The following is a 13,367-nucleotide window of genomic DNA, read 5'->3' as shown; positions in this document are numbered from 1 at the left end:
GTTTAATCATAGCTCTTTGGGAGAAAAAGGCTAGCAGATCACTTTTAAGTCCAAGGCTAGCCTGATCTTAAAAAGTCCCGTCCCTTCCACAGCTCAACAACAACAAAAAAGAAAAGTTGAACCATAAAAACATAGTTGTGAAATGTCAGAAGGATATGGTTAAGGAAGGTAGTAATATGCTGGTTGTGTGTGTGTTAGACTATAGTACAGTGCTTCATACACATCTAATAGAATGCTTTGGTAAGGTGAGTTCAGATTAGCTGTTCAGGATTCTGATCTTTCTGTTTTTGTTAGTAATTGACATTTGTTGAAAGTGATGCAGATTAGAATTTGTTAATGATAATTACAGCACCCTCTAGGGATAGTGGTACTAATTTGTTGAGACAAACTGATATATTGATCAATTGTGACAAGTTCTATGATATCAAATTAAGATAATTCAATTATTAAAGATACCAGAATGACTTGTTCTTTTTATTTGGAAATTATGGTTACTTTTGTGTGTATGAATTGTACATATGAGCATGTCTGTGTCTATACCTATAGAAATGTATGTGGAGGCCAGAGAAGGATGTTGTGATTTCCCTGTCGTTTTCTACCTTATTTACTTGAGTTAGAGTCTGTCATTGAGCCTGAAGCTGTTTTGGTTAGCCAGAAAATTCCTAGAATCTGCCTGTCCTATCCCCTCGCATCCCCAATTCTGGGGTTACAAGCCAATGAAGACATTTTTTTGCTTTTTTTAAAAAACATGGATTCTAGGATTTGAACTTAGGTCCGTGTGTTTATACTGCAGGCACTCTTACCTGCTGAACCATCTCCCCAGCCTCAGCTTGTTCCTTTTAAAATTAGAAAAGGGCCATACTATATACCCACTCCATTTAATTAATTAATTCATTCATTCATCTATCTATTTATTTATTTTGATGCCAGGAATCAAACCCCAGGGTCATGTGAAGACTAGGAGAGTACTCTGCCACTGAGCTACACCTAGCATATGTGTTAGTCTTATATGTGAAGATAAATGGGCAGAATTACAAACATCTGGATAAGAAACATGGCTTACCCTCTGTAAATACCCCTGGGAGAATAAATAGGTAGGAAAAGGCCTGTAACATTAGATTTGTAAGTCCTATTCAACAAGAATTGATTGCTGTACAGGAAAGATTAATTCCTGTGATCATCTTGTAGTTTCTGTAAGAGTGAAATAAAAATTATTATTAAAGACAAATGATCCTCATGACATCAGTAGGCTCAGTCAAGTATGATACATCATACATTTTTATGTGAAGTATCTGGAAATAGTACAGTACTCTTTGTAAGTCCACCAACATGGATACCTATCAGGTTGAATTTCAAGATACAATATGCATTTTGGTATGAAGTACTTGGAAACACAGTGATTTTGGTTGTTGTTACACTTTTTAAGCATAAATCTAAGTTGAAGATTTTTGGTAACGACTTCTCTCCAGTTTTTTTAGAACTTCATACTTTGTTACTGGTTTCCAAGAGTAACTTTACTTGGCTGTTAAGTTGTCTTCATTGTTGAGTATATGAGTTTCCAGTGATTTCCTCCTTTCTTCAATTTATATTTCATATTCCCGAGGGGATAATGCTCTCTCTGAAGAAAACTTAATCCTAGGAACTCTGATTCTTTGAAATAAATGAAAGAATTTTGGACAATGCTACCAGAATATTTCTGGTCCTTGAACAATGATTTTTTTTAAATTAATTTACTTATTATATATACACTTGCCAGGAAAGGGCACCAGATCTCATTACAGATGGTTGTGAGCCATAATGTGGTTGCTGGGAATTGAACTCAGGACCTCTGGAAGAACAGCCAGTGCTCTTAACCTGAGCCATCTCTCCAGCTTCTTGAACAATGATTTTGAATTACATTTTTTTTTGTAAAATTATTTTTATACATCTGAGTGTTCTACTTGCATGAATGTCTGTGTACTGTGTGTATCCACCTAGTGCCTGGGGAGGCCAGAAGAGGGTGTCAGATCTCCTGAAACAGGAGTTAAAGAGATGGTTTTAAACTGCTTTATGGGGTGCTAGGAATCAATTTGGGGACCTCTGAAGAGCAGCTAGTGTTCTTAACTACAGAGCCATCTTTCAATCCCTACCAACCAATCCTTTTTTTGGCGGGGGTAGGGAGGGTGAGGAAGGCACTTTTAATTTTCAGATGTTGATTTTGCCTGACTAGTAACTATGGAATGAGATTTATCTGACTTAATTGGGGAACATGAAGCATCTGTAGGAATATTTTACTTTCAAATGTCTTAATGTATTCACTGTCTAACAGGCAGTTTGATAAAGTTGAAATCTGTGTAAGTGATGTAGTGTTCTTTAGAAAGAAGCATTCAGGGAGTCTCAGATAAGGTTTTCTTTTCACAGGTCAGGATAATCTTGATAAGGAATTTCTGCTGTCCTCATCAGCAATCTTAAGTTGGTTTGCCTGCCATGGAAGAGTATATGTCCGCGATTTTTAAACAGCAAAGCTTCAAAATAAATAGGTTCTGTGTTCTTAATAGTCTTCTGCTATTATCAGTCTTAGGACACTCCAAAGTTGTTCTTTATTTTCTTTTCCTTTTGTTAAAAAGTAGAAAAATGTGACTTGCTGTTCTCTGTAACATTACTGTTACTTAGTATGTATTTCAAGATGATCCTGTCTGGGTCATCCACCACAGTGAAATTTAATCTTGTACTTTTCCCACTTAATCCCAAATAAGGGAAATGGAAGAGGAGGCATGCAGTTACAGATCTCTTTGAAACCTGATAGTATGATTTTTTTTTTTATTTTGCTGGAGGACAGCTCAAGGTTTCAGTTGAAATGAAGATTGTTTAAAGAAGTATCTTAAGCATGATATTAAAAAAGGGTTCATCTTAGTATATATAAAATAAAAACAGGCAGAGAATGCATAATTTTCATGGAATATTAGACTTGGAAAGAAACAATAGAGATCATCTAGTCCAGCCTCCTACTGGTGAATAAACACTCATTTTGTGTTTATAGAAAAAACTATTTGATGTTGGAAACAGGAATTTGGGTTTGAAAATACTTTGTTACCTAATTTTCTGCTTTGTCTATTGGAGATTTTTTCCTAGTTGCATTATATCTTAATTCAAGTTTTGTATCTATAAAATTGTAAATTCATATTTGTATTTAGGAAGGTTGTACGACTTTTTTATGTCATTGAATGGGTCATGCATACTAAGATTAACTTTTAGATCCCTACTTGAGTATTATGCAAGTAAGAGTTTAAAATAGTAGAAACATACAGTTTTGCATCTCTTCAGAAATGCCACTCTGCAGGTTCTGTCTGGGTCAGAGCTTTTCTTACTTGTTTTGAATATTCTACCAAAAATATATGAATATATATACATGTGTTTGGGTATTGTAGTCAAATGCTTTTGGGGTTATCTATAAATTGATATTGTTACTTTTCTTTTGTATTTTTGTTTCTAACTGTTAAAAATTTGGGTGATAATGTCCTAGTTTTGTAGTTTAAAAGAATCAAAGGAATGATGTTTGCTGTCTTGAAAAAATAAAAGTCGTAAAAGGCTGTTCACTAAATATTGTGAAATCAGCTTTCCACCCAGGGAGCTAGGCTTGAAATTAGACTGTTGCTTTAGTTTACAAATGAAAATGAGAGCTGATTTTTCTTAGAGTTCAGCTGTGTTAGCTTTCACTGTCTATTTTATCTTCCTTATTGATACCATGCTACATCTTTGCAGCTTTGTTCACATGGGTACCTATTAGATTGAGTTGCCTTGATTTGAGCAGATTACCACTGATAGAAACTTGGTAGCATAGACTGTTTTGTTTTGAGTAATGTATATAGTTAGCTTAGCCATTTTTTTGTGAGCATAGACATGATGTAATCAACATTGAGGAAAAAGGAAACATGAGATACAGTGAAGGAAAATAGCTGCATAATTGGCTGGATATATTTAATACATTAAGAAGTGGGATGGAATAGGTGAGTCTTATTCTGTCAGCCCTGTTTCAGAGATTTGAAAATTGTCAATGCTTTGTCCATTGATATGAATATCTAGGTCAGTCCTGTGTGGACTCTTAGAGACCACAGGAGTTGAATGTTCAGGAACAGTCTTGTCAAAATTCTCCATCTTGACTTGATACTCACCTTTGGAACCTCGAGTTATCAGAGCTGCAAAATGGTGATGTAACATGATCTCAGAGGGTAGGTAGGATGTCCTTCTTTGACAGATTTCCCCAGTGCCTTCTTGCATTGCTGAGAGGAACACAACTAATTCAAAGTGTGGAGGGTTCTCATGCTGGAGCAGGGTACCTAGAGGACTTGCTGGTGTGATGGTATGGTAGTAGGTTAGTGGGAAGATGAAGAATGGACATTCCTCAGAACTGATGCCATCAAGGTGGAAGTCCACACTGGTCTGGTAGAGTTCACCATTTTCTCTTTCCTGGTATAGTACAGCTGAGACCCGAACACTGGTCAGAGGGCTGGGCCGGATGTTGGCCACTTGGAAGATAAGATTAGGTTTGCCATCTTTGTGAGCTACTACTGCTAAGTCAGTGAAGCGAATTGAGAAAGCTCTGTTTTTTGGCCGTGCAATCTTCGCCACAAAGGCACCTAAATTAAAAAACCATTGAGATATTTTTGTTTTATTTTGCCATTTTAAAGAACAGAAAACTTTAAATCTCAATACCTTTTCTGAATGGGAAAAGTATGCCAAGTAGTTACATATTTCTCACTCATTCCACTCATTCTGCTGAGTAAGGAATTTATACCATTGTTCATTTAGATAATCTTACTTATCTGAATTTTTGAAAGTATATGTAACATTTCTGTTAAGAACCAACAAAAAGCCCATGATTTCAAAACAACTGTAAGAAAAATTTGATTTGTTAGGAAGAAATGTAAAACTTTATCTTGTAAGTTACAAAGATCAAGAACTGATAATTTTCTATATTCATGCTCTTATTTACAAAAAAGTAATAGAAAATAAATTCAGTATGGTAACAATTGTACAACTTTGAGTAAAGAATAGATTCAGAGCTAAGTGATTAGAAAAGGAGAGGGCTGGGAGAAGGGTAATGTATTAAAGAATGTTTCACTTTGAAGTTTCTAGTAGGCTGTTTTTGGGAAGCTTGCCATCAGGTGATTCAATATATCTTTTAAGTGCATACTTATTGTGTACCACTCACAGCTATAGATGAGGGTTTCCTTAACCGTTCCTGTGCCTCAGAGCCTGTTGCCTGGCTGATGAGGCGTATTCAATCCTTATAATTATGTATATACATATATGTGTATCTATATAGTTTATATATGTATATAATTTATTTTATGCATTATGAGTGTTTTGCTTGCATGTTTGGTATTTGTTCACTGTATGTGTGCCTGGTGTCTGAGGAGGCTAAATAGAAGAAGGCATTGTTGTAAGCCGCTGTATGTTTTCTGGGAATTGAGCTTAGGTCCTTTGTAAAAAGAGCAACAGGTGCTTTTAACCACTGAGCTATCTCTACAGACCCCATAATTATGTTGTAAGTGCTTAACTGTTAATATATATTGAAATTCAGTTAACATTTGTAGAAGTGTACAGTATTACATATGCTGTATCAGTGCATTAACAACATCTAGCAGTGGGTTATACTGTAATTCTGAAGTATTGTAGTTAACTTGAAATACCCGATTCTGTTTATACTACACTTACTGGTAGTGTGTGGGTATCCATCTACCCATCTACCAATCTCTCCATCCATCTATTTGTCTCTGTATAACTTAAAATGCTTATCATACATATTTATGTACAACTTCATAATTGAAGGAAATGTCAGATTTAGTTAGGGGTTAGGTGCAAAAATTTAAACATTTTCCCATCTAAACACATAGATTATCTTAAATTTATCTAAGAAAGGAGCCAATGTAAATATACTTATAGAAGTTAAGTGATTTGTTACAAAGATGTAGAGCCAGTTGGTAGCACATCTTTCATGATGTTCAGTGCTTATCTATTAGTCTATTAGTATGCTTTTTTTGTGTATGCTACAAAAAAAAAAAAAAAAGAACCAGCACTGTTAGAGGGAAGAGTCTTGTGTGTTACCAGACATATAGGTAAATATTTATGGCCATATTCCCATTGCATTTTGTGTATATCTTTAACTTTAAAACATGGTACTGAATGTGCTGCTGGGGGCTTGTGTTGAGTACATGGTGATCTCAGAGGAGAATGTTCTACCATGAGAAAGAAGATTAAGAAGTCAGCTTCTTCTGTCAGGGAGCATGACTGTTAAAATTTGTGTTTAATATACTTACTCACATACTTAGCAAAATAACTTCTGTGTGAATTACTTTTAGGTTTTTTGTTATTAATTTTGCATAGTATATTCCTGCAAGTTAATGATATGGTCCTTTTTTCTTACATAGTTCTAGTATTCTTTATATATTTCTATTGTTTGTTCCTAGATTCTTTTCTTTCTCTCTTATTACCTACTTATAATAATACAAATAAATTGTTTATAGCAGACCTGCCTATAACCAACTATATACTTTATAAAAAGCTTGTAATATTTTTTTCTTTAAAAACAAAAATAATTACCTGTGATAAAAGCCTCTAGCATGAGGCCTAGGAGCATTTGTATGGCAAGTAAGGCGATTGCACTTGGACAGTCACCACTGGGGAACATGGTACCGTAACCAATTGTAAGTTGCGTCTCCAGGGAGAAGGAGAATGCAGCTGTGAAACTGGTGATGTACTTCACACAGATAGTGTGGTTTTCAGGTGGGTCGTCGTGATCTATTTCCAGATCACCATTCATCTCAGCTAGAACATACCAGAGTACTGCAAAGACAAGCCAGTGGACAACAAAAGAAGCAGAAAAGACCAGCATCATCCAGCGCCAGCGCATGTCCATTAGGATTCCCCATGCATCCCGAAGATAAGCAAGACCTCTTTGAGCACCATCCATTTGAAGTGTGCTGTGGCCATCTTTTGTGACCATCCTCCGGTATCTTTGACTTAGAAGAGGAGCGTTAACTTTACAATTACTGCTGTCCATCTCAGACTGCACTTCTCTGAAATAAGAGTAAAGCAGTTAGTCCTTAGCTGACTTAGAGTTCATATTCATGAGTTCTGAAGCGTTCTTACAGTATTTATGTAAGAGGGTAATTACTGGTCAAACCATTTATTTATTAACTGGTTATGTATTATTTTAGGATATTTCTTACACTTTCCTTGAGTGACTGTAAAAATACCATTTGATACTTTGTTTTCTAAATATATATTTGAATTCCAGAGGGTGAGGCATATGATTTATGCTTTTTTAATACCTATATTTATCTTTGCACAAAGGGAAACATTAAGTATTTATTGAGTTAACTAAATATTATTTCTAAATAAACAATTTCTTTAAAATTTGCTGATAATTATGAATAATAGTTAAGCAGACTAAATTTAAATTTATAAGTATTCTATTCTTTAAATAAGTACAAACCATTGAAAGTTAGTCTACAATACTTTGTTTTCTTGCAGTTGCTGGTAATTAAATCCAGAACTCTGGACCTTGGGCTTGCTAGACAAGGACTCTATATTGATCTAGCTCCCCAGCACTCTGCATATGTTTTGATGTCAGACTAAATACTAGGTCAAGATTTATTTATGTTAATCTTTTAGGGATTCACAGGTTCTTTTATCCATCCATCCATCCATCCATCCATCCATCCATCCATCCGTGTTGTGTGGTGTATGTTTGCTGTGGGGTGGGTGATAATGTGTTCCATGGTGTTCTTTTAAAGGGCAGGAGACAATCTGGCAATCAGTTCTCTCCTTCTACCTTGTGGGTTCAAGCTCAGGTCATAGTCTTAATGACACTCACTTTACCAAGTACACCGTCTCACTGACCCCAGATACACAATTTTAATGTATTCCTTAGAATTAGCCTATTGAGAACTTTGTGAGTAAGTTTTATTTTGCCATTGTGGATATATTGATATAGTCTTTCTGTCCTGGTTGATGGATGGATAGCTGTGGGGCACACACATTCTTGGTTCATACTAAATCATTACAAAATATGAAATTCCTGCCTGGAACTCATTGGTAAAGCACCCATCTAACATATGTAAGGCCTTTGGTTCAACCCCCAGTATAACTTCTACACCTCAGTAAAAGACATTCCAACTTGATGTATCCAGATAACACCCTTTGCCCCTGGTACTAGGAATGGACTCTGGAGCCTTATGCATGCTAGGTAACCTCTTTCCTACTGAGCCCTCCTTCCAGCCTTAATAATGGTAGTTTTGAGAATAAGTAAACCAGAAGAAAAAAATTTAAACATTTAACAAGCAAAAATAAACAATAAAAATTCAGATGACAATTTTTGTGATCAGTTTTCATGATGGGATAGGCTTTCCCCTATGTTGTTAATAGATATCTAATGTATGACCAACCTTGGACAAAGTAAGTATATATATCTATATCAGGAGTTTTTAAAGTGACTCTCAGGAACAAATCAAGGAAGATGGCCTGCCTCTCTTTCTCTAAAGGCACTTCTTCCAAAGTAGATACCTTGAGAGTACTGCATACCCACTTACATTTCTCTTGCCCTCTCCCCACACCCCCATTTTTGTTTCCTTAGGTAGCATAAGTTGGTGAACTTCAGCTTCTCCTGCTTAGTCTTCTCAGTTCTAGAATTACAACATGTGCTATCATGCCTTGCTGCTTTCTCCTCCTTGATACTTAAGAAGGTGGGGTGATATTACTTGGGGTTTACTGGATTGGTCTGTCTAGGGACTCTGGGGTTTTAGAGACTTTTTCTGTTACTGGATTTGGACATTGGACAGCTAGGCATGTGTGACTTTGTCTTTTGTCCTGAGGCTATTGTAGTCTTTATTGGTAAAACCTGGGCTATTTTTCTTCTGTATTTTTCTCAGTTTTGAGCTACATCTGATTGAACACTGGATAGTTAATCAGTTTAGATAAGAGCTCACTTTAGTTTCATGTGATAGAGTTTAAAAAGCAAAACTTCATGTTGTATCACTTATTGCCCTATCAAGTTGTTATATCATTAAGAGTGTATTTTTTTGTTGTTTGGCAAGTTCTGACAAGTGAGTCATACCTCAGCCCATATTTAATGCTCCTTATTTTGCTAGATTCTTAAAATATTTTAGAAGACCTGTTTTCTTTCCTTTTAGAGACAACAAAACCTTTATAGATTCTGTGCTAGGTACTTCATACTGTCTACCTACCCCTCCCTCCCTCTGTTTTTTTTTTTTTTTTTTTTTTTTTTAGGAGCCACAAAAGTATATAGAAAGGCAAGAGATTATACACATTACATGAGAGCTTTGGATTATTTGCCTAGTCTGGTTAACAACAGTTAATTTACATTTAATTTTTTCCATAAGAAGCTGTATATTCAGCATTCATGCTATATTATATTCTAAAGCTGATCTTTGATGGTTCTTAACACATTTAGTAGGTGTTCTTCTTGCTCCTGTTACTGAAGTAACTAGTTTAAACCATGTCTGCTCTATACATGATTCTTAACGGTGGTAATGATTTATAATAGTAGCTGATATATATTGTTTATCCTGTGCTAGGCACCATTCCAAATTCATGGGAGGCTAAAAGGCAATGCATTGCATAAGATAAATTCAGTATTAATTGCTTTATTGTCACTGATAATGCTTCTTAACTTTTATAGTAATAACTACTGATAGTATTCCCATTTTGTAATGAAAGTGAGGCACGATAAATTTTCCAAAATTATACATTTAGCAGTTACTGAGTGTTATTCTCAAGCATACCAGAATTCAGAATTATTGCTAAAAGCCAAGACATTTGACTCTGGTTAGCCTTTGTGAGCAATACTTTGTTCAAGAACCAACATAGGGGCTAGGAGTGGCAGTACATGCCTTCGCTCTCAGCACTCTGGAGGCAGAAGCAAGAGAATCTCCAGCCTCATCTGCATAGGCCAGCTAAGGCTACATAGTGAATTAAAAAAAGGCAAAAAGAAAACAAACAGAAAAACAGGAGCCACTAGATATTGGTACTCCAGGAATCCTTATTGTGTTTAAGAAATAGATCTTTAGTTAAGGAAGACTTCTTTTTTAAGACTTAAAAATAAGCATAATCAGAATTATTATAAAATACAGTACAGTAAAGCAATCTGAAGAGGGGCATCTTATGCAGCATTGCTTTGAACATACCTTGGCAGATAAGAAGATAATTAAAAATTATACTGTTAACATATTTTTATAAAAGAAATGGTTTTGACACAAGGAGGAAGGCTACAATGGAGCTGTCAGACTTAGTTGTTCTTGTGTCTGTGGAAATGCCTCTTGTGGGACTGGACACTGGTAATTGAGCCTTTGGAGCCATTGTCCTAATGAAGTACACTAAGGGCTCCCTGTTTTACAGAAGCAGAGCTGATCAAGTTCACCCTTGCTTAAGTCTTGATGGCTATAGAACCCTGTAACTGGAAGGAGAGCCTTTCTATGCACACATTATGCTTCATCATTATTTTCACTTGGGTCTTTTTATGATTGCTTTTGGTTATTTCAGGTTTTGTAGCAACGTTATCTAGGCTCTTTACAATTTCATTTTTCCCCCTCTAGCAACCAAATAACATGGAAAAAGTCATGGGCAGGGAAGTCAAAAGGCCAGTATCAAAACAGGAAGCATTTTTAGTTTTGTTTTCCCCCATAAAACCTTGTTGACTTTTGTTTGGATCATGTTGGGAAGTAGTTGAGAGAAGTAAAATTTTGATCCTCAGTGGATTACCTTGATGCATTCATATAGTCAAGTTACTGCCGTGCAGTGCAAAGATATGCATAGGGAGCATGGCCCGGAGGCGCTGGCTCTGTTTATACAGAGCTCTGTCATTTTGGGCAAGCTCCCATGTCCCCTTGGTCAGATATTTTAAATTAAAGCAAAGAATGTGGTTAAAAGAGATTAAATAACATATTCCCTTAAAGTCTACTTGCTAGTTTTTAAGTTTATGTCTAGTTTCTCAACTGATATGTGTTTCCTATTGATAGTTCCTGCATGATTTTATGTGTGCTTAATATGGTTTAAAATTTTCATTGCTGTTGGTTGATATTTATAGGATTTCCCCCCTTTCTTTCTAATGTAAATGTCTGACTAGTAGACAAATGATTTTTACATTCTCACAGGCACATGGGGGCATAAATATCTCCTTGTCTCCTTCCCTCCTTCCTTTTTCTCTTCTTCCCTCCCTCCTCCACCCCTCTTTTTGTGACTGGTTTCATAGAGCCCAGGCTGCTCTCAGCCTCAGCAAGTGTAGCCAGATGTCTTTGAACTGATGGCTACTGCTTCTCTCTCCCAAGCCCTACGATCACAGGTATGTGTTGACTTGACTATGAGTGCATTTTGAATGCATTTGTCTTGATTTAGATTTTTATGTGATTTTCATGAACTGATCACAACAGGAAGTAGAATAGACAAGTGGAAAATTTATGTGTGTATCTGTGTGGGTGCTGTAAAATATTTATGCATTTATAAATTGTTTGATGGGGAAAGTACTTATTTTTAGAAATGATAGTTTGATAGGTTCATTATCGAAATAACACAGTTACTCTGTCCATTAATTGGTAGCCCTTAAGCTTAGCTTTTTCTGTTGCTGTGCTTCTAGGAGAGTGCTGTAATTCCTGTTAGACAGTTAAGATAGAGGCTGCACTTAGAAATGTTAAATGAGTACAGTGTTTGCTCATGCCTTATGCAAACACTTTAAAGGCTGTATTGAAAGTCTCATAAGCACCTTTCCTGGCCTCTATAATTAGAGCAAACAATGTGAATTTTAACCCCATTATGTAAGCTCAGAGAATAGTTCATATTTTAATTTCTTATATACAGAATCTATTTCAATAATAATTCCCTGCTTAAAAAGAAATTTTAAATTAGGACACATATCTTTTTTGGATTAAGACAATTAAAAACATAATAGTTTATTCTTCTGGCATTTATTTCCATATGCTTATATTGAGTTTTTCTAATTCTATTTTAAACACAGTCTTTTTAAAGCCACTGTGTTTTATCTGGTATTCTTTCCTACTTATTTATGTATTATAACAAGGAATTAGTATGTATTTACTGAAATAATTGAGAGCTAAACTTTCACTAACGTTTTAGCAGTATGGCTATTTGCCAGTTCTAAAGTTGAAGAAAAAAGAACAAACCTTAGCTATGACTGCCTAGGTAATGTCTCTGTTGCAAAACTCTATTGTAAGCAGTTTTACTTTGTCCCTATTTACTGTCAGTATCTTTGCCTATTCCCTAAAAGAAAGAATAAAAATGAAGGTTACTTCATGTACTCACCAGTTCTGTTGTGGGGTCAGCCTACCAAGGTAGGTCTCAGTGAAGTTAGTAGTCTTGTTTATTTGATCAGGTGGTTTTAACCTGCAGTGTAGTTTGTAGGTTCTCTTCTTAGACTGGCTTTGCAGCTTACATTCCTGTGTTTATAATGTCGTGAGGGCTGGTTTCAGCTGAAGCTGATGTGATTGGTCACTTAGTCTGCAGGGGGGCCAATTAGCTTTGATCATGTGGAAAAGAATGCTGGTTTGTTAGGAGGTCTTTCTTTACCCAACACAAACCTTAACAACTCTGGAGAAAGCCTCCAGAACTGAAGTGGAGAAGGGGTGCATTTTTTCTCTAATCAGGACCGGTTTTTAGTAAGTTTGCATAATCTTATTTAAGAGTTTATTTGAAAGTTCAAAGGGATAAAATTCCCTGCAAGATTTCCTTTCAGCCCTCTCTCCTTATATTGCCTGTTAAAGTGTGAGGTATCTCTTTCAGTAATCTTTTTTCCACCATTTCTTGAGGGGAGATTTAGTTGGGTAAGGATGTTTAGGCATAATTGATGAGTTGATTTTTTTTTAACTTTCTTATCAGATCTCACCTCATCAGCATGGCTCCAATTAGTTTCCATACGAGTAGGTATAGATCACTTAATTACCTAAACAGTGCACACATCCTCCTTCCTCCTTCCTAATTGCAAGGGAACAGACTTTGGTTTTTGCTTGGTTTTCAGGTTGTATAGTGAAAGGAATATGATTGTTTGATGCCTTGTACTTTCCTTTACAGTACCCTGGTGAAAGGAGGAAGGGGTTTTCTTAAGGCTTGCTTTAGTGATCCTTAGCGGGTCTGTCTTTCTTTCTTTCTTTCTTTCTTTCTTTCTTTCTTTCTTTCTTTCTTTCTTTCTTTCTTTCTTTCTTTCTTTCTTTCTTTCTTTCTTTCTGGTATGTGTGATGAAGTAGAATGAAACTGTTCATGGTACAGGAACTGTAACTCAGTACTGAAATTGCATTTACCTGAAAAATGTCAGCAATCCAGGTTGTAACAGCCTCCACATGAGCTGAAAGTATGGCCTT

The 13,367-nt window shown here is 35.8% G+C and overlaps 2 protein-coding genes across 10 annotated transcripts in view; one reads left to right on the top strand and one right to left on the bottom strand.

Moving 5' to 3' along the window:
- Gigyf2 (GRB10 interacting GYF protein 2) overlaps positions 1–13,367 on the top strand; it is a 138,991-nt gene that overhangs the window by 62,515 nt on the left and 63,109 nt on the right. Inside the window, exon 1 of one of the 9 annotated variants that reach the window (XM_075951868.1) lies at positions 8,704–8,726. The exons of 7 other annotated variants lie outside the window; for them this stretch is intronic. The gene's annotated coding sequence lies outside the window, so the exon portion shown is untranslated. Of the gene's footprint in view, positions 1–8,703; positions 8,727–11,295; positions 11,342–13,367 lie in introns of those variants that run through there. One more of the 9 variants, XM_075951867.1, reaches the window with a different exon arrangement.
- On the bottom strand, positions 1,251–12,430 carry Kcnj13 (potassium inwardly rectifying channel subfamily J member 13). The gene is made up of 3 exons (XM_075951869.1): positions 12,316–12,430; positions 6,583–7,058; positions 1,251–4,616 (listed from the first exon to the last, which is right to left on the bottom strand). The coding sequence occupies exons 2-3, from the start codon at positions 7,040–7,042 to the stop codon at positions 3,994–3,996; spliced, it is 1,083 nt and encodes a 360-aa protein (XP_075807984.1). The 5' UTR covers positions 7,043–7,058; positions 12,316–12,430; the 3' UTR covers positions 1,251–3,993.

Source organism: Microtus pennsylvanicus, chromosome 17 (assembly GCF_037038515.1).
Source record: "Microtus pennsylvanicus isolate mMicPen1 chromosome 17, mMicPen1.hap1, whole genome shotgun sequence".
In the NCBI taxonomy this organism is placed as follows: Eukaryota; Metazoa; Chordata; class Mammalia; order Rodentia; family Cricetidae; genus Microtus; species Microtus pennsylvanicus.
Note: the sequence above shows the minus strand (reverse complement) of the source record. Positions and strands in the feature narration are given on the sequence as shown.

Coding starts and splice junctions, on each gene's coding strand:
- Kcnj13 (XM_075951869.1), bottom strand. CDS start 7,042: ATGGACAGCAGTAATTGTAAAGTTAACGCTCCTCTTCTAAGTCAAAGA. Junction 4,617..6,582: donor GCTAGAGGCTTTTATCACAG/GTAATTATTTTT, acceptor TTTTTAATTTAG/GTGCCTTTGTGGCGAAGATT.